This window comes from Phaseolus vulgaris, chromosome 5 (assembly GCF_051622355.1).
Source record: "Phaseolus vulgaris cultivar YP4 chromosome 5, ASM5162235v1, whole genome shotgun sequence".
NCBI classification, from domain to species: Eukaryota; Viridiplantae; Streptophyta; class Magnoliopsida; order Fabales; family Fabaceae; genus Phaseolus; species Phaseolus vulgaris.
Window position 1 is genome coordinate 31,454,680 of NC_143502.1, and position 26,554 is coordinate 31,481,233.

At 34.3% G+C, this 26,554-nt stretch overlaps 1 protein-coding gene and 1 pseudogene across 7 annotated transcripts; one reads left to right on the forward strand and one right to left on the reverse strand.

Annotated features, from left to right (window-relative positions):
- Positions 1 to 112: 112 nt before the first annotated feature.
- LOC137835391 (serine/threonine-protein kinase EDR1) lies at positions 113 to 25,052 on the forward strand. 7 transcript variants are annotated; one of them, XM_068643874.2, is made up of 17 exons: positions 113 to 545; positions 2,570 to 2,967; positions 4,061 to 4,264; positions 4,749 to 4,937; positions 5,199 to 5,443; positions 11,844 to 11,951; positions 12,170 to 12,259; positions 14,472 to 14,579; positions 15,288 to 15,386; positions 20,074 to 20,182; positions 21,432 to 21,702; positions 23,059 to 23,182; positions 23,288 to 23,307; positions 23,582 to 23,738; positions 24,164 to 24,452; positions 24,551 to 24,623; positions 24,711 to 25,052. In XM_068643874.2, the coding sequence occupies exons 2-17, from the start codon at positions 2,719 to 2,721 to the stop codon at positions 24,791 to 24,793; spliced, it is 2,418 nt and encodes an 805-aa protein (XP_068499975.1). In that variant the 5' UTR covers positions 113 to 545; positions 2,570 to 2,718; the 3' UTR covers positions 24,794 to 25,052. The 7 variants fall into 7 exon arrangements, 5 of the variants coding, with proteins under 5 accessions (XP_068499975.1, XP_090158149.1, XP_068499976.1 ...); XR_016520795.1 differs by having other exon boundaries at positions 179 to 545; positions 15,288 to 15,381; XR_016520796.1 differs by having other exon boundaries at positions 179 to 545; positions 15,288 to 15,381; positions 21,471 to 21,702.
- Positions 10,366 to 11,129, reverse strand: LOC150027560 (uncharacterized; annotated as a pseudogene).
- Positions 25,053 to 26,554: the final 1,502 nt, after the last annotated feature.

Sequence of the window (26,554 nt, forward strand, 5' to 3'; positions counted from 1 at the left end):
ATAATTAATTAATAAATTAGTATTTATTTATTAGTGTAAATATAAAAGAGAAAATAAAAATAAAAAAGGTGAATGAAAGTGAATAAACAAAGAATAATGAAAAAATTTAACTGAGGGAAAAGGTAGAGTAGAGGGCTAGAGGGGAATAGCATAATAGCTTTGACGCGTAAGAAGTTGTGGATGTTGGTGAGCCAACCCTTTTGCTAGCTGGCTGTCGGGGAGAGGTCCCCAGATCCCTCTCGCACTGCACGTGACTCACCCCCTCCCTCCCTCTCTCCCTTCCCTTCTCTTCTCTCTCTCACACACTCTCTCCTTCGCAACTCTGAAACAAAAAGCGCATCATCGCTGCTTTCTTCTTCTACCAATCCAAAACTCAAATCTCTCTCTCCGTTTTTTATTTCCTTCGTCTCTCTCTCACTCTCTTCTCTCTCAGTTTGTTTTCTCTGTATGCGTTAAAACGATTATGTGCTGTTAACAGCTGATTCAGATTCAAATGCTATTGGATGCCAATCCAGATTCAGACTGAATGCTTGGATCTGCAGCCGGTGAATTCGCCTTTCCTTTTATCTCACTCATAATTTCCTTTCTGCTTCTATTCGCGTTAGTGCATCCGAATTCAATCCGTTTGTGTTTCATATGTTTCCGATGGCCTTACATTCTCACTTCAGGCATTGTTCTGGCTCTGGCGTTGGTGGCTCCTTACGGAGTCCTTTAAGGAGTTTATTTATTTTATTCTTGTGATTTACTGTGAATGGAGTTGAGTCTGTGCGTGATCTAATGTGTTTTGCGTTTGTATTGCGAAACTACTGGTTTTTGAAAATTTGAATTGGAATTGATGATTTGGCTGAACTATTTTGCACTGTTAGCGGTTGAAATTTGAATTAAAGTGTACAGGCATTCCTTTAAAGAGGTTATAGGTTTTTTGCGTTCATACAATTAGTGCTGGTGTGATTTTTCTTGGGGATTTATGAGAGCAATAATCTATATTAGGAAGTTTCTAGCTGTCTTTTTGTTGTCCCCCTTTGCGGCATGCTGGATTGTTATTGACTTTTGTTAATTTTTGTGTTTTTCTCTGTAATACTTTTTCAAATATGGAAACACATAAATAAACTGATACAGGGAAATGATTTAAAACAAGACAAAGTATTCCAGACCTCTCCCTCTGTTTGTTTAAAACAAATGCACAAACCATAGAAAGGGACAAGAATAAATGGAAAAGTGAAAACAAAGTTTACTACGGAAAGAGAATAGACTTGTCATTGAGTAGGGATGATCAGTTTAGCTGGAAACTAATAGTACAGTTTGATATTAACAATCTTGAAAGAAGCAAGAATAGGAGAAATTCTTTAGTATGCAAAATATAGGGTAATCACAAATACTTTTTGCAGACTTTATTTAGTTTTGTGCTAAGAGTTTTCCTTTGGATGTGCAATGAATGGTACGGAAACTAATTGTAAAAGTGGTAATGATATTAATGACATGTCTTATGTATATGTCCTGATCTTTATTGATCAAGTGAAATATTCCTTAATGCTTCAGTGGGGCTTATCTTGATGATTAACCTTTATCATTTCGTATAAAGACCATTTTTGGTAAAATATAAGGTGATGGAGTTGCTATTTGCCTTGGCACTATATAGGGTGGGTATGAGTTAGTAAACAACAACAACAAAACAGCAACAACACAACATCAAAAGCTTTACCCTGCTAGCTGAGGATATTACAAACTAGTAAACAGTCAGAATATTAAAACTTGTTAATATTAGAATTTCAGTGTGGATGCAATAGCATTTGAAGTTACATTTGTAAGTAATGAATATACGGGAGTGGGAATTTCTGTAGTCAGCACATTATACAGTTGTGAATGGATGGTATTTGTCTTTCAGAAGATTGGTTTGGTTATATGAATATTCTACAGTTGCTTGCTTAGTATACTTTGTCCACATGTCCTATATTTAAGATATGCTTGCATTTAAATCTAGATATTTGATATTTCTCAAGTGTCTTTGTCATTATCTGCTTAAATAGTTTAGGGGAATGTAACACGGTGAATACTTTGTATTCATTTTTTAATAATGGGAAAATGCTGAATCGGAAATGGTCAGAAGGTCTTAGTAAGTCAACTTTTACTCATGCATGATGCATTTTCTGTTGCCTTTGGAGAGTGGACATAGGTTACATTTTATGGGTTCAATATTTGATGTTTATGGGTGTCACATGACTGATGATTGTTGGAAACATTGTAACTTGCACAATAGGCTCACTCTTGTATTTTGAATTCTTTGGACTTGAGATAATCATTGCTTCCTGGTGTTCTAAGCTTACCAGTAATAATATCAGTTCTGAAAATTTAACTTGTACGGTTTATTTGGGAATCATCTAATTATTATCATGGGATTCATGCGTGGTGGAGCTTGGTCAATGCTAACAATTTTTCTATAGCAAATTTTTTTGGCTCATGGTTGTAATGCTTCAGTTTCATGTATAATGATTTTGAAAATTCATTCATTTTTTTTAACAGATAATTATTTTTTTTAATATGCCATATCCTTGTTATTTGGTTCTTGCAGGTTACATGATCTCCTGCCTGAAGCAGTTGGGGTTACTGAAATATTTATATCAATGATTTTGTATATTCAGAACTACCTTTAGCCTGGATATGTCTCTTATGGGTTAATAATTGTGGCGAAATGGTTTTTCATTTCAAATATATAAGAACATGGAGGAGACACGAGAAGATGCAGGGCCGACAGAGCAAGGGCCATCTAATGTGTCGTGGTGGCCTTCAGATTTTGTTGAAAAATTTGGATCTGTTTCTTTGGATTCTCATGATGAGACACTAAGTAATAAAGAATCTCCTCGACATTTTGTTAAAGATGTTTTGTCTTCTCAGAAAGCATCACAAACTCTCTGGTGCACTGGAATGCTTTCAGAACCCATACCAAATGGTTTTTACTCCGTTATTCCCGTGAGGATTGATTTCTACATTACCTTCTTAGGGTTGCAGATGTCTATTTGCTCATGCTAGAGTTGCTAGTAATCTTTTGTTGCATATATTACTGCTGATAATTGATACTTAAGAGAGATACACCAAGTTTGTAAGATTTTTTATTTGCTTTTGCTCTGTTGCATACTCCAAAAGCTGCATCCTAATTTTGATTTATTCTGTGATAGAGTGAAATCCGTCATAGACATCATCCCTTAAAGGGGGTAACAATGTTAGGAGTTCTACACTGAGTAGAATAAATACTTGATGTAGTATTTAAGCGTTGAGACTCTCCCATCTAATAGACTAGTGTTTTGGGTGGGACTCTTCTCTTGTGTTAAGTCCTAACAATTGCCTGCACTAGCTTCTTTCTAGTTTCTAATCTCTTAAGTATCTCTCTTAAAAGCCTTACCTATTAGATGGAGTGCAGGTTTGAATAGTGATTTTATATAACAATTTTTTAATCCAAAACTGAATGAAGGTTTTGTGTGTTGAGAGAGAGAGGGTTATGCAGAACTGTGAATTTATTTTTCAGACAAGTGCTCAAGTTATGTAGATTGTAGGAATATCATTAACAATCTTCCGCTGCTACTTGTTAAGGATTGTGTGTTGCATTATACAAATGTAGGTAGTGCTTGACACATGGGTTTTATAATTAGTGGAGCTGAAGTGACAATCTGCGTAGTAATTGTTTTTTTATTGTATCATTAATGACCAACCTCAAGTGGAAGTAGTTCGGAGCACCACATATTTAGTTTTGCAAAAGGGAAATTCAGTAAAATCTGGAATTTGACATTGGCAACAATGAATATATGTTATCTTATTTGCAAGTGTTATTCTTTAAGTCTTAAGAATGTGGACCCAATCAGATGAAATTTCTTGCTGGGAGCTGATCCTACTTAGCTGTACCAGATAATTTTTACTTAGTGAGAGTTTTTACTACGTGTTTCAATAACCTCTGGTCATTATGGATCATGACACATTGTTGTTTGAGTTTGTTGATGCCCTGGTTCTTGGTGTGTGACTAAAATGATTTTTCTCACTGTATTTTATTAATTAATTTGATAACATGCAGGAAAAAAGACTCAAGGAACTTTTTGATAATATTCCTACCTTGGACGAGCTTCATGCTTTGAGTGGAGAGGGTTTTAAGGCTGATATCATTCTTGTGGATTCAGAGAAAGATAAAAAGTTATCCATGTTAAAGCAATTGATTGTGGCACTAGTTAAAGGATTAAACTCAAATCCGGCTGCCATAATTAAGAAGATAGCTGGATTAGTATGTATTTTGCCACATCTTATTGTGTCACCCTTTTATAGTGTATAAGTATATCTTAGCATATTATTGTTGTTTAATGTCATTATTGTAACTTGGAATTTATTTCTTTCCTTCTACAGAAACGTGCTTTACAATTTTGATGCATATTGTTTCAAATAATGCATATGATTATATTCCCAAACAATTTATAAAATAGAAATTTCCAACATCGAAATGGTATTAACTTTTCAAGAAACATATTTATTTTAAACTCATTTGGCTGGGCTGTGTTAACAATTTTTTTCTGATATCAGTAGTGACCGCTACAACTTTTTTTTGGAAGAAATAATTTCACCATATTTATTATTTACAAGGCTGTTGCTGGGCATTACAGGGATTAGATCAATTATGTGTGAAACTTTTCTTTTTTGACTGTTATTAAATTTATTTTTCTAAGCACAGTTAAAGATGTTTTATGCTAATTTTGACCTCTGTTTCTAAACAGGTTTCTGATTTTTATAAGCGTCCCAATGCGGAAAGTCCAGCAAAAGCTGCTCTAGATGAAACCTCTAACATGTTTGAGAATCGAGGAGTCCAGATGCTGGGACAAATAAAGCATGGTTCTTGCCGTCCTCGAGCTATCTTATTTAAAGTATTAGCTGATACTGTCGGTCTTGAAAGTAGGCTCATGGTGGTAAGATTCTGTTGGTGGGCTCAATTGCTCTTACTTACACTGTCTGCATTTGATTGCCAGTTTACTAATGTCAAATATACATGCAAATTTACAATGCATTTAGCAGAAGAATTAATGGTGGAGGCTCAATGTTTTATATTAGTTTTGCCACTCTGTTCTTGCCTTGTGGGATAAGGGATTGGTTTGTTTTTGTTATTCATTTCATTCTTCATTATATCTAATTTATAAAGATATATCTTGTACTACCATTTTCTTTATCAGGGCTTGCCAAATGATGGAGTTACTGAATGTCAAGACTCGTACAAGCATATGTCTCTGATAGTTGTATTAAATTCTGTGGAAATGCTGGTTGATCTTATGCGTTTTCCAGGCCAATTGTTACCACGATCAACCAAGGCAGTTTTTATGACTCACATTTCTGGTGCAGGAGAGAGTGATTCAGCTGAAAATGATTCTTGTGATTCACCATTAGAACCAAACAGCCCTTTGTTTGGGGTTTCAGAGAGGTTAGATCCTAACAGGCTTAAAAACTGTTATTATTGCTTAGGCTTGATTACATTTTTGTTCCCTTTAAATATGATTATGTTCCCCCTAATTTTAGTTACAACAGATCATGCTGTAGTTATTAAATTGCTGCAATAACGTTGCAACACTTTTCCCCTTATGTGTAGTACTATGGCATGTCATCTCCAGGTCAGCAGATTCAATAAATAAAAGAATATTGTCTTGAATTTAGAGATGAGTAAAATCAATGAGTGTATTTCTAAGCTGATGTATAATATATATATGAAAAGATGAGAAGACTAAAGAACAAGGAAAGGTACAGCCTGTGACACTTAATCCCTAAACTAGGTACACCCAAAAGTAGTATTATAAAACCTGTACAACAAAATAATAATTAACTATTTTAACACTTCCCCTCGAGTTGGAACATATAAATTGTCTGTACCAAGCTTGGAACATATAAACTAAACTGTTGGCCTACTCAAAGACTTAGCTAGAATGTTTGCAAGTTGATAATTAGAGCTGATAAATGCAGTACTAACAACCGATCTCTGTCTTTGGTTCTGTCATGAAATACTGGATTGGAGACGATATGAAGAGCTTCTTGATTATCATATTGCAACTTCATCCGCTTGACTTCACAAAATTTCAGCTCTTGCAGAAGTTGCAAGTTCACAAGTGGCCAAAGCCATAGATCTATATTCAACTTCTATTCTGGATTGGACAATAACATTTTGCTTCTTGCTCTTCAAAGACATGATATTCCCTTTAATGAAATACACAATATCTTGTGGTGGATCTTCTGTCAATGGGACAACCAATCCAATTTGTATCAGAATACCCTAAGTTTTAGTAATTCTCTTGTCCTTATACAACATCTTGTCTTGGAACCTTTTTGACATATATGAGAATGTGAGTCACATTATTCCATTGGTCAATGTGTGGATCTTGCAAGATTTCACTAACAACTCCAACTGCATAAGAAATATCAGGTATTGTAATAGTAATATAAGTGAGTTTTCCCACCACCCTGTTTATCTCTCTAAATCTGAAACAATTACACTTTGGTCCACCATTAGCTTCTGATTTTGGGTCCATGGGACTATTAATGGGTTTGCAATTTGGCTAGCCCTATCTCCTCCAGATTATCAAGAGCATAATTTCTTTGTGGAAGTACAATACCTTCCTTTGATTGAGCCACTTCAATACAAAGTATTTCAAGAAACAAAGTTCTTTGGTCTGAATATGAATGAATAAGTGTTCTTTCATTGAGAAATTCTAGTGTAATAATTATATCATCAACATCAAGCATTAGATAAACACACTTCCTAGGAGATTATTACGAAGTGGACTTTAAGCCTAACTCAACCCCATAAAACCGGCTCATGAGGTGAGGTTTGCACCCACTTATATACAATGAATTGTCCTCATCTCTAGTCGATGTGGGATCTCCAACATACCTCCCTCACGCCGAGAGTGACAGCTCGTGCGTGGGATAACATATTATGGGTGGTCCGATAACGGCTCGATAGTGGGTGGCCTGATAAGCCCAACAAACACTCGCTAGGATAGACTCGAAATGGCTCTGATACCATATTACGAAGTGGACTTTAAGTCTAACTCAACCCTATAAAACCGGTTCATGAGGTGAGGTTTGCACCCACTTATATACAATGAATTGTCCTTATCTCTAGTCGATGTGGGATCTCCAACATAGATGCATGATGATAGAAAATAAAATGATTTGCCTCACTCCATTTCAATAAAAAAATCTGCATAATATGACTACATTTACCAAACCAAGCTTGAGGTGATTGCTTTAGTCCATAAAGAGAGCGACATATTTTACAAACTAGACCATAATCCCATTGAGCAACATAGCTAGGAGGTTGCTTCATGTAAATTTCCTCTTTCAAATAATCATGAAGGAAGACATTTTTAATGTCAAGTTGGTGAAGTGGTTAATGGGGAATAATAACCATAGCAAGAAAGAGTTGAACTATGTTAATTTTGGCCACAAGAGAAAAAGTATCATAGTAGTAAAGACCATAAATTTATATAAAGAAGTGAACTTTAAGTCTAACTCAACCTCATAAAACCGGCTTATAAAGTGAGGTTTGCACCCACTTCTATACTATGAAATGTCTTAATCTCTAGTCGATGTGGGATCTCCAACACACCCCCCTCATGCACGAAGCTACCAACTTGTGTGTGGGACTACATATTATGGGTGGTCCGATAACGGCTCGATAGCAAGTGACCTGATAAGCCCAACAAACACTCACTAGGATAGGTTCAAAATGACTTTGATAGCATAATAAGAAGTGGACTTTAAGTTTAACTCAACCTCATAAAATCGGCTTATATAGTGAGGTTTGCACCCACTTATATATTATGAAATGTCCTAATCTCTAGTCGATGTGGGATCTCCAATAAAATATATCTTTTGTCCACCAACTTAGCTTTATGGATCAACTTCACCACTAGACCCAACTTTAACATCATAGACCATCTACAACCAACAATGTTATTTTCGGGGGAAAAGGAATAAGCTCCCACATGCAATTGTTTTCAAGAGCTTACATTTCATAATCATAGCTTGGCGCCATCTAGGATGTTTAAGTGCTTCACAAATAGTTTTAGGAACAAGAGTAGTAGACAAAGCAAAAATGAAGAAGTATGATAGAGACAAATGATGATAACTCAAAAAATTGTAAATAAGATAAGGGTTACAAGTAGACCAAGTACCTTTCTTAAAATCAATGGGCCAATTTGAAGAAGAAACAAAGGATAGAATATGGGAACCTATTGAATGGAAGAAAGAGTTTCCATGGAGGATGAGGAAATAAGTGTCCTTAAAAAGTCAACGTCAACACACATATAATATCTTTTGGTAATTGGATAATATCATTTGTATCCTTTTTCAAGACGAGAATATCCCACAAAAACACATTTAATAGCCTTTGTAGAAAGTTTGTCTAAACCTTGAGAGACATTATGAACAAAAAGTACAATCAAACACTCGAGGGGAGACATGACATAAAGGTTTATTTTGGAAAAATAATGGAGTGAGGAATTTAATTTTCAAGAGAGGAAGAAGATATTTTATTTATTAGAAAACGAGTGGTGAAGACTTCCCAATGATGTTTGTGAACATTTATATTTAACATTAGGGAGCCTACAATTTCAATGAGATGTTTATACTTCATCTCTTCCATGCCATTTTTGTTGTGATGTGTAGAAGATGTGGATTGTTGTAGAATACCTTGTGAGGATAAAAAGAAGGAAACTTAATAGAGAAATATTCTTTTAGCATTGTCACTTTGGAAGATTCTTAATTCTTTTTCCAAATTGGTTCTCAATCTCATTAAAGACATGAATATGGACAAAAGTTTGAATCTATCTTTCATTAAATAAACCAATGTACATCAAGATAATTTATCAATGAAGGTTACAAATTATCTAAAACCAAAAGATGTAGTAAGGTTTGGTCCCCAAATGTCTAAATGAATGATAGAGAAAATTGAGTTGCATCTTTTTTTAAGTATGCTTAGGAAATGATAACCTAACATCTTTTCCTAATTGACGCAATTCACATTCTAAAAATTGAAGTTCTTAAGACTAGGGAATATTATCTTCAATTTGGCCAAAACTTGGCATGCAAAAGTTTAGGGGTTGAGGTTGCAAAATAGGATTTAGGCAAACTCAATTTAAGGTAGTAAAGACTTCTTGATCATGTCCTTTCTAATCAGACAACTCGTACCAAGTTCTTGAATGACAAAGTAATTAGAATCAAAGGTTACAATTGGCATAGAGAGTTTGAGATAGAAGGACAATGTGGAATGTACAACACAAAGTTAATATTTAAAGGAAATAAAGGAACTTGAACAATTCCATGATATGCAACTTTGGATCTATTGGCTACAATAACAAGGCAAGGAATTTTCAGGGAAGAAATAAACTTGAATGAAGAACTATTATTAGAAATGATGGAAAAACGCTCTTCTTCTAGTAGTGATATTTGTATTTCCTCTTTGGATGGATGATGAAAGAGATTTGAAGAGCGGAAGCATTAAAGAAACTTAGGAGGAGTTTCCATGGATTGAAGTGGAGTTAGGAATTTGTGAGAGAGAGTGAGAGGTGAGGCAAATTCACTAGGAAAGAGTCTAGGCGAATCTTGAAGGAGACTAACCTAGGGAGAACTTAGGAACAAGTAGAATGACAAAAAATGGACAACATTTTATTACTAATTCCAAGTTGAAAAATTACAAGAGAGGTGCACTCCTATTTATAAGAGACATGTCCTAAAAAATCTCCAATGGCAAGGTGACAAGTAGCGTCACATGTTCCATGCTCATGATCCTCTCAAATGAGAAGTTGACAAATGTCACCTTTTAATTGGTGTGGATCCTATCCATTGAGGAAGAACCATGTGGACATTCATGCTTCTCATACCACACCTATTCTTCCCATGCCAAGTGGTGAGTCACTTTACCATACACACCCACTTTATTACTATACACACCCACCCTACTATACACATCCATTCTTCTATTAGCTCAAATACAAGGCTCAAAATTAAACCAAGGCCCAATACATGGCTCAAATAAAATGTCCTAATCTATTTTTTACAAATTATTTAAACTAAAGTTTGACCTAAAAAGATCTTTGACTTGGTCCTATTGAAGCCAGCCGAGTCTCAATCTTCTTGGAGTCCTTTGACCAAAGCTCTATTTTTCTTTCATGGTGTGGAGGTCTTCTTTGATACTTTGTATAGTCCGTTCTCCTAGAGTTGTTCTCTTTATTGGGTTTACCAAAGATATACAAAAGTCCAATTAGGCCCATTTATGCTAATAAGTCTCTGAACAAAGCTTTAGGTATTTATCCTCCTTATTCCGTGGATGTTGTGGCTGGACGGTTTCCATCAAGAAATGTGGTTAGAGGCACTTGAATCAAGTATGTTAGGACGTTGTCCTTACATACATTGAGAAATACATGTTGAAACGTGCTGAAGAAGATTGAATTGTACTTTTGAAATTTAAAGATTCAAGACTAAAATATTCTTAGTACACTTCATTAGAAAACTTGGAGTCTCCCTTTTCAGATTTAAACAAGTGGACTGCCTTGTCTGAGAAACCGTGCAAGCATAACAACTTTTTTGGGCACTGTGTGCATCAAGGATGTCCACTTCAGCTACCACGTCATTCTCGATTGCTATGACCTCCTCTTGCACAAGGTGCTACCATTGTTGAAGTTTCAATAACTTGAGTTGAATTTTCATCTTTCACCAAAGTAGACACTTGAAGAAGTCTAGTCACTAAATTGTGCATTGAAGGGATCTTATCACCAACCAGAATTTGATCACTTTCATGATCAAAATCTGAATTTGGACTTCTTAGAATCAAGGTTGCACAAAACTTATCAATTTTTTTTGTTGATATCCTCCAATGAGTTAGCTACAAGGAATCACTTTAGTTCTACTATTGCTGTCAAAATGTTTTGTTGTATGTCAAAATGTTTTGCTGTCATGGGCCTTCTTCCAAAATCATGTCTTGAAGGATCCTAGTGTATCTAAGACGTCTTGTTCAACTGACTACCATACAAAAACACATTGTTGGAAGTCAAACTTTTACTTCTTAGATTTATTTTCAATGGGAATAACACTACCTTCCTTCTCCAAATGGTCATGGTATCCTAGACAAGGAGCCACAACTCAGCATACTGTGACAAGTAATTTTCCAATTGAGTTTTGTAGTTTGTAATGGCAGGAGTACTAGAGAAAGGAAGGATGGGATTTGTGGTGTCCATTTCAAGTGTAGAGACTCATTGGTATAGGGAGGATCGAGAAGAAGATAAAAAAACCAATACTTATAAGTGTTTAGGGTTTATATACTCTGATAGATATCATTGAATTTAGGCATGAGTAAAATTGGTGAGTGTATTTCTCAAATAATTTGTTTTGTTATATATATGAAAAGATGAGAAGAGTACAAAACAAGGAATAACTAGAGCTTACTAATCTTAATCCCGAGACTAGATACACCCAAAAAGCAGCTTTATAAAAGTTGTACAACAAAATAATAATTAACCATTTTAACAGTCTTTAAGTTTTATACCATGTTGGAAAAGGGAGAACTATCAAATAGGATGACTTGTTGCAATTTGAAAGTGCCATACAGCTGTCAACTTTTATTTTTTCCTTTTGATCATGCATTTGCCAAAATTGTCAAGTTGATCTTGCACTGAACATTTGCTCAAATACAACTTCCCGATATTGTCAATAATAAATGAGTTGATATTATAGGTACAAAACCTCTGGAGCTTCATCTTTAATGTTTTTTATATTTTCTTCCAGTTACAAGAGTTGCCAATTGATTGGTATTTCTTTGTCCCCTCTTTCAGTGTTGAGAAGGAGGAAAGCCTCCAATTCCATAGAAAATTTGAACCATCTTCAAATGCATTGGGCCTTTCCTTGAGAAATGTGATGTTGAAATCAAATAACAGTTTGAGGTAATACTTTCCATTCCCTATCAACTGTTTTTCATGGTGGCTTTTTCCCATTGTTTTCATTTAGGGTGCAGATGGTCCACTTTTTCCTTGCTTTAAGTTTTGTTATATTTTAGCTTTTTGGTGTATACCTAGGGAATTTATTTTAGTCGAATCTGTAATAATGCACGATACTATGTACCAACTGTTTCTTGTTTGAACTGTTTTGTCAATTATCTCAGCTTGTCTTATAGTGAACCCAACATTGGCACTACATTAGGTCGGCGTAGTCGGAGAAAGATCATTGCTGAACAGAGGACAGCTAGTTCAAGGTTATTCACTATTCATTTTTTTTTCCAAAGTGATATGTGGGTATACATAAGTTTGGTTTAGGTTCAAAACACATGATCTATATTATTAATGATATTTGTTTGTTACTTTGTTGATCTGGGTGCTTAGAAACTTTTTCTGTTTAAGTTGATAAAGCCTTTAACTTCTCTTTGATGGCATTACAAGTGTTTTTTTTACTCTGGTTTGTCCCTCTTCTCTTGGTCTGTCAGTATGAGAAGGTTTAGAGTCTTAATGGCTAGAGCTTGAAGTGTGATACTATACTACAAGGTATAGCCGTTGATATTGTTCTCAAGATAAAAAAGGAGTGCCGTATGAACTTATCCTGAACCCTATCTGATAGGATAGACTGATCACTCTTTCCAAATATGGAATATTATATATATTTTCACAGAAGTAATGGTCATGATCTGTGTGAAGTTCATGATTTCTCTATCATAGTTTTCATCTTTACATTTATTTTGGAATTGACATTGGTTGCATTTTTTCACTACACAATGATTCTTGGAAGCAGCATAGGTAAATTTACTTGACATATTTAATTACAGATTACACATACCACTCTTTGGCTGGTTTCAGACTGAAAAATTCAGTAGAAGTGTATCACAGTGGATAGAGAAAAGAATCATATAAGGAGAAATTGGTGATGATAAAGTGCACATGGTTTTTTGTGATGAATACGTTTTATTGTCATTGTTTTTTTTTAAACTCATCTTAGACATCATCACTTGACATCTCAGCTAGACTAACACCTCAAAATCCACTAATCATCTGCCATCACATGAAACATAACATAAAAGAGAAAAGAAAAAAATGCAAAACATTGTTAGTGTTGGCACTTTAGATGTAGTGGCTTACTACTCTTCTAGAAATTTCATGGCTTATGAAGATCGATGTGGTTTCTATAGTCTTCATCGAGTATTTTGGACTTATAAAAGTTATGCATTTATGACTTAAGGAATTGATGGTTTAGGCGTGGCACAAGATGGTGGCTTTAACTATATGCATGCACTAGAACTGCATGATGATGATTGGAGCAAACATACTCGTCAAAATTGCAGTGATGACACTGAGAATGAAATTTCACTTTGTTGGTTGTTTTGTGGTGCAAAGTGTTTAAAAATAAGGCCATGATGAAGACCCGAGTTCTGTGGAAACCAATTTTATTTTTAAATTTGAATCAATAATAGGAGAATATGTTAATTTTGTCATGGAGCATGGATTTGCTTTTCTTGCATATCATTTTGTTTTTTGTCTTTTATATTAGGATGCTCTTGTAATATGCGGACTCCTTTTGGTCTTGTATAACTTGTTGGAATTAGGGTTATTGTACTATCATCCATGGTTATCAAACTCGCGAGTCAACTCGTTGACTTGTTCGAGTTTACGTGTCCACTTGGCCTTACCGAGTTAATTCGGTAGTAGACTCATGTTTTGGGTAAACTCGGCGCAGACTCGGTGAAATCGGATTGGACTCGCGACTCTAGTCCGAGTTGGCGAGTCCAACTGGGTTTTTTCTTAACCCCAAAACGGTGTCGTTCTGAATGGGGAAATTAGGGTTTCGTGTTTCATTTTCATTTGCGTTTGTGTCTTTTGTGGACTGCGTCTTCTTCTATGGAGTGCGACGGTCGATTGAACAGAGCGTTCGCTGGTTGCAGGTGGTTGCGGTGTTCGCAGTGGTTGTGGGTTGCAGGTGGATCGTGTGGTGGTTGCGGTGGTCGCAGGTTGTAGGTTAAAAGTAGACTCTTACAAGTCTACGAGTCGATCCTACGAGTCGAGTCTATGGAGCTTCCACGAGTCTACGTAGACTCGCGAGTTTGAAACCTTGCTATCATCCAATGTTCAAATATCTGAACTTTGATGCAGATGCTTCTATCTTTCTCTATAATTATTTTTTAGTTCCTGCATTCTTTCTATTGATGCATCGACATCGAAATTTTTGTGAATTTATCAGTAACTAATCTTACGTCAGATACACCCTTACTTGCTATTTTAGAGGAGATTTTTTATTACAAATTTTTTATTAGGACTTATGACATGCCTAGTTTGCCTTTCGTTTTGCATTTTGTGGCATGTTGAATGTTGTCATTTTGCATTTAGTGACAAGGTTATCCAAACATTCTCCAAATTCTATATACTAATTTTAATGACTTCTTCTCCGCCTACCTTGTGTTTGAAATATTTCTGGTTTTGCAGTCCAGAACATCCCTCAATTCGAGCACGTGGACGGTCCATGCTTAGTGGTGATAGGAGTGGTGATAGGACAGCATTTAGAGATTTTACTGATGATCAAGCTACATCAAGGTTGTCATCTTTTTTATCCCTAATATCTGCTTTATACTGTTTAGTTATATGGCCCCACTTTTTTTTGCAAGTATACTGTGCCTTTTGTTTTACTAACTTAATTTATTTATTTGTTTAGGGTTCTCCTTACATTCTGAATAAAGACTGGCTGATAACTTTTGTTTACCCAAGATTATCATGTTTTTCACTTTATTATTATTATTATGAACAATTAATCAGTATTTTTACATGATTGATGGAAGAGATTTAATATGTATGTGTGTTGTGCAAAACTTTCAATGAGTATGCGTTTTTAATCTTTAATATCTTCACATTCTGTCTGTCAGTTCACTTTGAAATGTTGCTAAAACCTAAATAAGAAAAAAAGGTAATCACCAATCATCATCAGTCTAGATGCTGGATTGGACTAGGGACTGCAGAAATGATCTACCTTTCTGCTCATAATTTGTTGTGGTTTGTTGCTTTTGAAGTACTGTTTTCTTACATACCCATCATGAAAGCATATCTTACCTCTCTACTTTTGGATTTTGTTGAATTGAATGGGATTAAGTAGGATGAGATTGTGTGGGCCAGCATTTACTTTGCTCAACCCAGGCAATAATTATATATGGAATGATGCAGAATGTTGTTTTTTTGTCCTTATTTTTTTTAATCTCGTGATTTCTTCTTATAGATATGGTTTGTAAGAGAAGTTTGTCCATTTCTCAGATCTAGCTATAGGTCAGATGGCGCATCCTCGTCAGAAGCCCGTAGGATAAGAAGAAGAAGCATCAGCATTACACCTGAGATTGGAGATGATATCGTAAGGTTGATTGTTGTTCTAAGATGCTTCTGGGTTTATACTCGCTTCATTGTGAAGTATGTTTTGCTTGACATATTGTATAATCTGTTTGAAATGTTTGACTGAACAGCTGAATTTCCATTTCTAGTATGTTTTCTTCTTTGTGATTCATTCCTTTTTTGGACATATGCATACGCACATGTATTCTTGGATTTGTTAAAGATGATAACTTCCCTGGATCATTCTCTTCACGTAACATATTTGTGTCTAGTTGATACACTCTTTTTTATCTTAAATTTTTTAGTCAAAGGGTTTCCTTTCATGTTACCTTCTGCATTTGTTTTTTCAAGTGTAGAGAGTTTGATTTTTGTTTTTCTCTTTAGTTATTGTGGCTTTTCTGTTGTGCCAACAGACCATTAGTAGAAAGTAGAAAATGGTGTTGCCATGGCAACCAAACTGATCGAGTAAAGGGTCTTATTTTTTCTATTTAAATCTCATGAAGGATTACATATGCCCAGTGCAGAGCTGGTAATTTGTATTTATTGAGGTTCATAAAACTAGGTCCAGTTGGGGAAAACATAACATATTTTGGCATTTGAAGCTGGAAGTGATTTATTTGTGGAGCAAAAATAACATCTTTTGCTACTGGATGTTATTCTTTTTTGATTTGTGGCTTTTTTAGGTCGTCTTTCTGTACTTGATATTATTCAATTTGAGGTAAATAAAGTGTGATTTATCTTGAAAAGGATTTAGCTATATGAGAGAAAAGATCTTTATAGAATTGAATAATTTGAAACAGTACATTAACATCTACATAGAGAAATTTATCCCTAAAGTAATGATTACAAAAGATCTCTATACTTGTAATGATTACAATTTCTTCTTGTAACTCAACAAAGTATTTTCTCCTAACTCAACACTCCCCCCTCAAGTTGGTGAATGAATATAATCATTATCAGCGTCCATGTGAAATTGTGGAATTGTTCTGTGGGAAGACCTTTGTAAGAAGATCAGTTAAATGAAGCCCTAATGGGATGTAAGAAGCGGTGATAAGGCCACTATCTAGTTTTTCTTTGATGAAGTGCTAATCTGTCTCTACGTGTTTGGTCCTACCATGTAGAACTAGATTGTTAGAATGCTAAGAGTTGATTTATTATTACAATAGAGTCATAGCCCTTCACATTTCACTTTAAGATCTTTCAAAATAATTCTCAACCATAACAATTCACACACCTATGTGCCATGGCTCGGAATTTGACCTCTACACTAGACTTTGCAATAACATTTTGTTTTTTACTTCTCCAAATAACCACGTTTCCACCTAAGAACATGCAATATCTTGAGGTGAACCTCCTATCTGTAACAGACTCTGCATAATTTTCACATCAATATACAACCTTTATATTTAATTTTTCATTCTTTTTGAACAACAATCCTCGTCCTGGTCTTGTCTTTGAATATTGAAGGATTTTGCTCATAGCCTGAAAATGCCACTCCCTTGTATTGTGCATGAATTGACTGCTATTCTCACAACATAAGCTATGTCAAGTCTAGTTTGGGCTAAGTAAATGAGCTTCCCCACAAGTCTGTGATTGGCCTGTATTCACAGTGGGACTACCTTCATCACTCCCAATTATGTGGTTCTGTTCTATGGGAACTCCAATGTTTTTGCACTTAATCTTAACCTGTGTTACCTTGAGAAGATCAAGAACATACTTTATTTGGGAGATTAAGATGCCTTTCTTCGAGTAAGTAACTTCTATCCAATGAAGTAATTTTCCTAGATCTTTTATCTTTAACTGAGCAACGAGCTTTTCTTTCAAGTTTTGTTTCTCATGTTCATCATCCCCTACAACAATCATATCATCCATCATATTATCAAGACGGGACTATTGTATCAAAGACACAAAGGATGACTCAAGAGACTACTAAAAAAAACTTAGCTTCTATAGAACCCTCCCCTTGAACCTGAGGCCACATATAAAAAGGTTCAGTTAATTGAAGAATGACATTCACATGGGTAAAATATTTCAACTTGAAGGATGGTAAGAGTGTTATCCTTTTTTTATCAGAGGTATAGCTAATGAACATACATTTAACGACTTTAGGATCTAACTTCCCACAAAATTGATTGTGTGTGGTTTCTAAAGCACACATGTGGTGGTCAAAAGTTTGAAATACAAATGGAGGGAAAATTCAAATTTCAAAAAATAAAATCAAAGAATATCTTGAATTGGCTGGATTTGGAGGCTGTGTATGCCTCTTGTGCATATGCTTGTCTTGCTTTTATTGACTCCTTGGTTAGCCGAAGTTCACTCTTGAGAATGGGCTCCAATTGGGCTTCAATTTCCTTGCACAAAGACTTGTTTTCTTCTTTTTTTGCTCCTTTTTCTCTTGAGTCTTAGCTAAGAATTTATGAAGCTATTTTGGGCTTGAAAATGCCCATATAAACCTAGTTACTAATTAAACTTCAACATGAATAAAACCCTACAAATTATTAGTTCAAGAAATACAAAATAAGGAAGAAAGAGAAATATTTTGTTGAGCAAGAACCATTTGTCTTGACATGCTTCTTGTAACTCTCTAGTATTATGTGTTCTTGCTCATTTTCTTCTTTATCATTCATGCACTCATTACAACCTCTACAGAATAAGATTTAGGAAAAAACATTTGAGAGAGAAGGGCTTGTTTTTTCTTTCAGCAAGCAATGTGATTTTGTTGTGATGAATCCATACATATGAATTCATGAACAATACCATTGTCAGAATACACATTTAAGTGACTTCCCAAATTGTGTTTTTTTTTATAAAACTCATGTTAGGACATCATTATGAATTGACATCTCAGCTAGACTGACACATCAATGTCTACTAATCATTTGCCATAACCTGAAACACAACATAAAAGAGAAAGGAAAAGAATACAAAACATGGGGGGACCAAACCAAAGCCCATGAAAGAAAAAGGAACACAACCTAAATATGGAATAAAGGAAATTGGTATTTGTTATGGAAAAAAATCCAAACTAAGACAACGAGGTATAACAAAGTACCAAAACATGTCTAACTTATTATCAACACCCAAATTAGCCAATTTATCAACAAAATTATTTCCTTCCCTAAAAATGAGAAACTTTGAAATCCAAGCGAACACATAGTTGCATACATCTTCTCCACCTTCCTCTAAGAGTCCGAGGAACCACTTACGCATAAGAAAAAACTTGACAGAGCAAAGTAGAATCACTCTCCAACCAAAGCTTTGTGAACCAGTCCTCTGAGCATGTTCAATGGAAAAAATAGCCCACATGACCTTAGCATACAAGACATTCTGATTCCCCAAAAAAGTAGAAAAACCACTAATATATTCCCCACGACTACCTCTGAAGATACCCGCACAAGCCGTGGGGCTTGGAGAGCCTCGGGCAGCACCGTCAATGTTCACTTTAGTCTAGCCTACAACAAGGGAGCCCTAATACACTTGTACAAGAACAGAGACATAACCAAGTTTGGTGCTAATCCAAAAAATTTCAAGATAGAGAAATCATCCATCTAATTAGACATATTACCCGAAATCCGAATGCAGTCCTTAACCATGTGAATCGCAGAGACCATACTAATGCACTCTTGAAATCTAGTATGATTCCTCATCCTCCATATCATCCAAAGAGAGAAGGTTGCCTAATGTGCTTAATAATAGGGCTATTGAGAGACTTAAGAAAAGTAATAAAACCAGAACATGAAAAATTATTAAGAGTAGGAAAGATATTCTGAAGCCAGGACCAAATAAAATAAACAGAAGGACAACTAAAAAACAGATGGTCAATACTCTCCTCTTGCTCCCTGCACAGAGAGCACATAGAACATAAAACAACACCTCTTTTTTGAACTTCATTATCAGTTGGAAGCCTCTTATGAATGACTTTCCAAAGCACTAAAGATTTAGTAGGAGGAATGAAACTAGACCAAATTAACATCCCCCAATCACAAGTAGAAGGAGAAGAGAAAAAATTCCTGGTAGCTTTCTGATTAAGAACCCCACTGTCCTCCATCCTCCAATTAGGAACATCAGGCAAATCGGAGAGCATCAAATGATTAATAGAATGAATACAGGATGTCTAAAATTATCTGAAGAAAGATACCAACCAGAGTCGTTCCAACCATCAACAATAGTAGAGGTAAGACTACCTCTTTCAAGATAAGGCACCCTAGTAATAAAGGAAATGCATTTAGAAGAACACCATAAATCATTCTAGAAATTAATTTGATCACCCCTCCCAACAGTCCATGAATTAATTATTTTTCTTAATTTATTCTTTCCTCCCCCTCCTGCCTGTTTTACGGGGATTCAAAACCCTCTGTGCCATGTATATTTCGGCATTCTTTATAGATATTGTGTGTAACATATAAAAGCATTAAATCTGATTTTCTTGATCAATTAATCTTCGCTTTAATTCTGACTTCAAAGTTGATTAATTTGATTTATTGTTACGATTGGAGACTTGAATGCTATGTCTGGTTCCTGCTTTAAGCTAAATAACTAACTCAAATAATGCATGATTGTGATATGTACCTGTGTTGAGTACAACCAATGATCCTTCTTTCCCAATATCCAAACTTCATAGTTATTTGTTATTTTATTTGTTTAATGTTTTGTATGCGTGTTAGTAAGAAAGTTGTTTGAAATACTGTGATAACCCAGGATCGATTCAATGTAGGGCTGTGCGGGCTATGAATGAAACTCTGAAGCAAAATCGTCTCTTGAGAGAACGAGGGGATGATAACTCTCCGAACAATAATAGTAGTGATGCAAACCTTCAGAAAAATGTATGTTTGCATTATTTTGATAACAGTGGAATATGCTATCATTTAAACCTTATGTTCTGTCTCTCTGCCTGCGGATCATTCAACATCTCATAAAAAAACTCTTTACATCATGCTTCTATATTACCTATATCTTTACTCCACTGTTTTCATAGTCATGATAATCCCATCATTTTGTTGACTGATTTCCATATCTCATGTGATTTGGTTTCTCAAATCATGTTATGTTATTCATATCACTTTAGTGTTGTCTTGGCTGGAAAAAATCTCATCTTAAGAAATTATCTTCTGTGCTAATATTTCTATTTTTGGTTCTGCCATATCATCTTTGTTTCTTCTAATATTTGTGTCTCAATTTTGATTTCTCGATTCTGGTTCATAGCCAGCAGTATTTTACTTTCAAGGCCATTTGTTAGGCAAGATTATGTGAACTATCCCAAACTGGGGCATTGTTGCAGTAAAACGGATTATGTAGTATGTGTAAGACATGAAAATTTACCAGACATTTATGCTATAATAAAATCAATAAGGTCTTGATGTGGGAAGAAAAGGGGTCAAGCATGATCTTTAGAATGAGGCTTAAGGGTCAAAACCGAGCCTGTATGGGTGGTTTGAACAGTACATGTCGCTGCCAGATAAATTTGGGTCTGAATTCTGAGCTGACTGGTTCTAAGGGCAAATTGAATGTAGTTGTGGACCTGTTTATTATTGATATCTACCAAGAAAATTAGGATCTGGTAGAAATGGAATAGAAAAAATAAGTAAAAAAAACAGTAAGAATTTAGATCCTAAAGTTTGATTATATCACACAGCAGAAGAGCAGTTATGCTATCATAATTAATATTTCCTTTTATGAAAAAAATGCATTTCAAATTTACACTATTTAAATGGACCTGTAATTTATTCCACAAGATTTATGATTGTCCTTTTTCTGTAAGAATTGAATCTCTGTATGTACTTCCAAAAAATCTATAAAGGGAAGAGATTAAAACAACTCAATACACCTAAATAACAAACAAAATACATACACAACACTTGACCAGGAAATAGAACCACCACAAAACTGAACAATGACTGAATATAAAGTGAAATCAAAATATGTTTTCTTTGTGCTAGGGAGTTCATCAGGTTTGTGATGCGGTTTCCAACCCCGCATGTTAAAAATTTATGGTTGTATGGAAGTTAGTGTCTGCTTATTCAGTTAAATTTAACATATTCCTTGCTCTACATGTGATTCTTATTCTGCGGACAGGTGTCAAATTTCCATCATGATGCTCTATATTCTTGTCAGCATGACCAAGGAAATTCACAGAAGGCAATGTCGTTACCATCTTCACCACATGATTATAGAGGTCATGCTTCGGAGAGAAGTGGACCGTCGAGATACGGAGTGAATGATGAAATGGAGTCAACTTGGAATAAAGTACTGGAATCTCCAATGTTCAATAATAAACCTTTGTTACCGTATGAAAAATGGAATATTGACTTCTCTGAATTGACTGTTGGAACTCGAGTAGGGATTGGTAAGTGTTACTTCTCAGTTAAAATCACATGATTTGTGATCTGCCCTCTTAATGGTTTGAAATAATTCATATGGGCAAGTTAAGAGTCTTGATTTAATTGCAAAGATGGCTTTTAGTCAATTTGTCGGGCTAAATCACAGACCAACTTTTTATGGGTTGGGTTGTGACAGATTTAATCAGACCTGTATGTATGTTTTTGTGTTGGATTTGTGAAAGATCTGATCCGAATCTCTTACAGCCAATGGGAAAAAAGTTGGTGCCTCAGACCCCTAAAAAAACTGCAGTACTAAATATTCTTCTCACGCATAAATCAATTTTTTTTATCAGCTCCCACATAAATCAATGGATCACTTTTCCTTTTCTTCATTTATTAAATTTCATTTTCATCAATTTCAAAGATTGGGTTTTGTTTTGTCTTAGAAATGGGATTAGAAACAGATTCTTGGGAATAGGATTCCGGGGTAATTTTATTAAATATGTATGGTTATTATTCAATTTTCCTAGGAATTATATGTATACAGTCAGTTACCATGGGAAAGATTAGCAACCTTATCGTCATTAGCACAGAAAGTCTTATTCCATTCTGACTTGTGAAGATGGGAAGTTTTGTTCTCACTTATTCACAAATTAACATTTTCAAGAATATTTTATACAAAGGAACTATTTTTATTCTATTTACTACGTATGGGAAACTTTAATTCCCATGTCACTTAGGAATTTTTTAATATTCCTGAAACCAAATGTCACCTTAAAGGTTAGATTGTATTGTAAAAGGAAAAAGTAAAGAAAAAGAAAATGAAGTGCTGTTAGGTTTCAGTGAAAGTAGTAGTGTGGCCGATCTAAACAAGTTTCTCTGCTTAAGCTGATTTTGTTTTGGCTTCTGCTATTTCGGGATAATGCAACTTTGGTGTTTCTTTTCCTTTTATTTTATATGTTCGGTGTGTTATTTATTTCTTGAGAATTACTAGAAGCGATTGAATTCTATTTCTGCTGTCGATTTTCTCCTTGCTTCTTTGTGAGTGGCAAGTTAATAAAAGTAGTGTAATATTGGATGATAGTTGAGATATTTGATTGTCTTGGGCCACACAACCTTAGCTTGAAACATTTGATTTGAAGTTTGAGTTGGTACTAGAGGGGAATAATATCTTATATTGATTTGCTTTATTAGAAAGGAGTTTATTTATTTACTTGGAGCGGATTCATGTTATGCAATTTTGAGTGGAAGTGTGCTATTCAACTTTTGAAAAATAAAATTGTCTGTTTGACATGTTTATGGTTACTGGTAAATTACTATTTCGAGGGAATTCTTGACCAAAGAAGTAGTTGCTTGAGCATTGATGTATTGTTCTTTTTCAGGTTTCTTTGGAGAGGTTTTCCGTGGCATATGGAATGGCACAGATGTTGCAATCAAGGTTTTTCTAGAGCAAGATTTAACTGCTGAAAATATGGAAGATTTTTGTAATGAGATATCTATTCTGAGGTATCTTGCCATTTATATACTGTTTTTCAGCATTTCTGTTTTATATATATATATACATTTTTCTGACTCTCTTTTCTCACTGAATTGGCATTTGTTTCCCTCCAGCCGACTCCGACATCCTAATGGTATTCTCTAACATCCTTACTATTTACTGTTCTATAGTTGTGACTTTTTACGTTGTCCTAAAACATTTTGTTTTCTTTATATGGTAATAAGGGAAGAAAATCTGAACTGTTATCTTTTATTGTTTCAATTCAACTGATATTTATAATTATTTTAATAAATATTCCTTACTCAAAGAATGAAATAATATTGTGCATACTTGGTTATAAGAAATCTCATGTAGCTTTTTTCCTTTGAAATCAGCTGTTATTTATTTAGTGATGAAATTATATGCAGTTATCTTGTTTCTCGGTGCATGCACAAAGCCTCCACGCTTGTCAATGATTACAGAATATATGGAATTGGGATCGTTGTATTACTTGATACATTTAAGTGGTCAAAAGAAAAAGCTTAATTGGCGGAGAAGACTAAGGATGTTACGTGACATATGCAAGTAAGTTTATGGTTATTCTGTTCAAACTTACAGAATCGTATCCGTTTCATTGGCATTTAATGTTATAAACAGGTGTTGCAAATTAATTACTACATTGTTGTCTTTCAATAAATCATAAAATTTCCCTGCCAATTTACTTTCACTGGAGAAATAGCTGCATTTTTTTGTTAATTGCGGAACATAATTTTTTTGTGTGGATTTGTCATTATTTAATTATGAATTATTATTATATTTAATTTTATAACTTAATACGTCTAAAAATATACTTTTCTTGCCACCTGTTTGATAATGATTTAAAATATGAATTATGAATACCAAGTACCTTGGTTGAATATCCTGTTCAGTATTAAGTTTTATGTACCCCATTTCTGGAAAGATTACATTTGGTCTATCAATATGGATGAGAATAACTTGCTTGTGTGTAGGGGTTTGATGTGCATACATCGAATGAAGATTGTTCACCGTGATCTGAAAAGCGCAAATTGTCTGGTGAATAAGCATTGGACTGTGAAAATATGTGATTTTGGGCTTTCAAGATTAATGACAGAGTCTCCCATGAGAGATTCTTCCTCGGCTGGAACTCCAGAATGGATGGCTCCTGAGCTCATTCGAAACGAACCATTCACAGAAAAATGTGATATCTTTAGCCTTGGGGTGATAATGTGGGAACTCTGCACCTTGAGCAGACCATGGGAAGGAGTACCACCTGAGAGGGTATAATATTCAACACATTATCTGTTCATGTTGCGTCATAGTTTCTATTTTTCTGTCATGTGCTTCATTAAAAAAAATCATTTTTCTCTGCTGACTAGGTGGTTTATTCCGTTGCAAATGAGGCTTCCAGATTGGAAATACCAGAAGGCCCTCTAGGAAGGCTGATTTCAGGTCCCTGCAACTTTCCTTTGTTCATGTTTATGGCAGAATTCTGAATCGGCTGCTTTAACTAATTACTACGGTTTTTTTTGTCTGCAGAATGTTGGGCAGAATCTCTTGAGAGGCCAAGTTGTGAGGAGATTCTTTCTCGTTTGATGGACATCGAGTACTCCTTGTGCTGAAGCAATATCTTTTGTACATAGAAAACTTTGGGTAGAGTTTTTACGTTGTATTATCGGCTGATGTTGTGGACTATTTGTGAATTTTGTTCGTTTTCGCAGAACATGCGAAATATGAATCCATATTTTAATGTGCTGCAACTCCATCTCCTTCTGGGCCAATGAGAAAGACGAGATCAATCTATCTCGTATTTTATGTGCAATGAAATTAAAAACAGTGTCTCATGGAGAATAGTTATTCCCGATCCAAATTGGATATTAATCTTGCAGTTTTATGAACTATATTTAAATATTATGATAAAGTTGGTTCCATGTAAATATCATAATAAAAATTATATTATACTTTTAAATTATATTTTTTTGTCTATTTTTTATGATTTTTAATCTTAAATTAATAGAGTATTACTGTTTTTATTCTTTAGGGTAATTATTTAATATTTATATTTTTCTGATTAGTTTTTTTTGTTCAAAAGTATATAAAAATGATTTTTAATAAATATGGTTAAATGAAGACACCTGGTAAAATTAGATACGTATTAAAAAACAGAAAAAGAACATTGTAATGACCAAAATTTGGTTGACAAGATAAGTTAAGAAATCAACTTTTAATAATTGGTTTAGATTTGAATTGAAAATAAAAACTTATAATTAAGCAGTTTTTAGTTAAGTTGATTTGAATCCTCAAATTATTGAGTCAATAACCCATAACTCCTATAGTTATGGTATTGAAGTTTCTTGAGTATCAATTTGGTTATGGTTTTGTTGCCTATTGAATTATGCATGATCTTCTCTCGTTGCTGTGGCCGTAGGTAATAATTCACTCAATTCAGTTGTACGTCCTTGTATATATTTGGTGTTTTGAAAAAAAGTTGATGAGATGCTCAGTCAGTGTTTTTTATTCTAGTGTCCCTAAAACAGAACTAACTACTGCAAATTACACATGGGACAGGGTTTACCATATCATACCAAGCAGCAAAAGCCAAACTGAATTTTTGCAACTAACTTTTCTAAAAGATTACTTTCAATTCAAGTACAAGTTAATTCTAGTTTACGCCAAACAAAAATCATTTTTTTTTATATTTTCTTATTTATAAGTGTTTATGAATTACTTCATCCAAGCAAACTTTAAATATATTTGGATTGAGGACTTAGTCAAGTTTTTAACTCAAGAATCATTTCTCATCTTTTACTCCTTATTTTTTTAAAATCCAATTGTTTTGTAACTAATTTTAATCATTACATTAAAAATAATAATAGTAATAAGTATGAGAAGTAATTGTCGTAAATTATTCTTAGAATATTAGAATGAGTATATCTTCTTATTTCAATCGCTAAGTTCTAGATCATTAATAAATTACATATTTAATTTCAAAAATTAGTATTTGAAGAGAAAAATACATTGCATGGGACTTATGTTTTGTTTGGATTTGAAGATGTGTTTGAGGAAAAGGAAAATGATGAATAAGAATAGAAAGATAGTAAAAGGTAAGATTGTTTATATTAAAGAGAAAAAATGAAAAATGAAGGAAGATGAAGAAATTTTTTATAAAAGTTTGTAACTGATTTGATAGATGTAATAGATGTAAATGATAAATTTATTTATTTTAATGGATAAAATTTTAAGATTACAATTTTGCCTTCATAATTAAAATTAATTTTAAATAAATATGATGTAATGGAACTAGTGTGTAATTAAAATATTATTCGCACTACAATCTATGAACTCACTTGAAAAAAATACATTATGGATACATACAAAATTAT

What these genes read in the sequence shown, in the direction of transcription:
- LOC137835391 (XM_090302023.1), top strand. Translation starts at nt 2,719, where the DNA reads ATGGAGGAGACACGAGAAGATGCAGGGCCGACAGAGCAAGGGCCATCT. An exon ending in CAGAGGACAGCTAGTTCAAG is followed by an intron (nt 12,260 to 14,471) that starts GTTATTCACTAT and finishes CTGGTTTTGCAG; the next exon opens with TCCAGAACATCCCTCAATTC. An exon ending in CCGACTCCGACATCCTAATG is followed by an intron (nt 23,308 to 23,581) that starts GTATTCTCTAAC and finishes AATTATATGCAG; the next exon opens with TTATCTTGTTTCTCGGTGCA.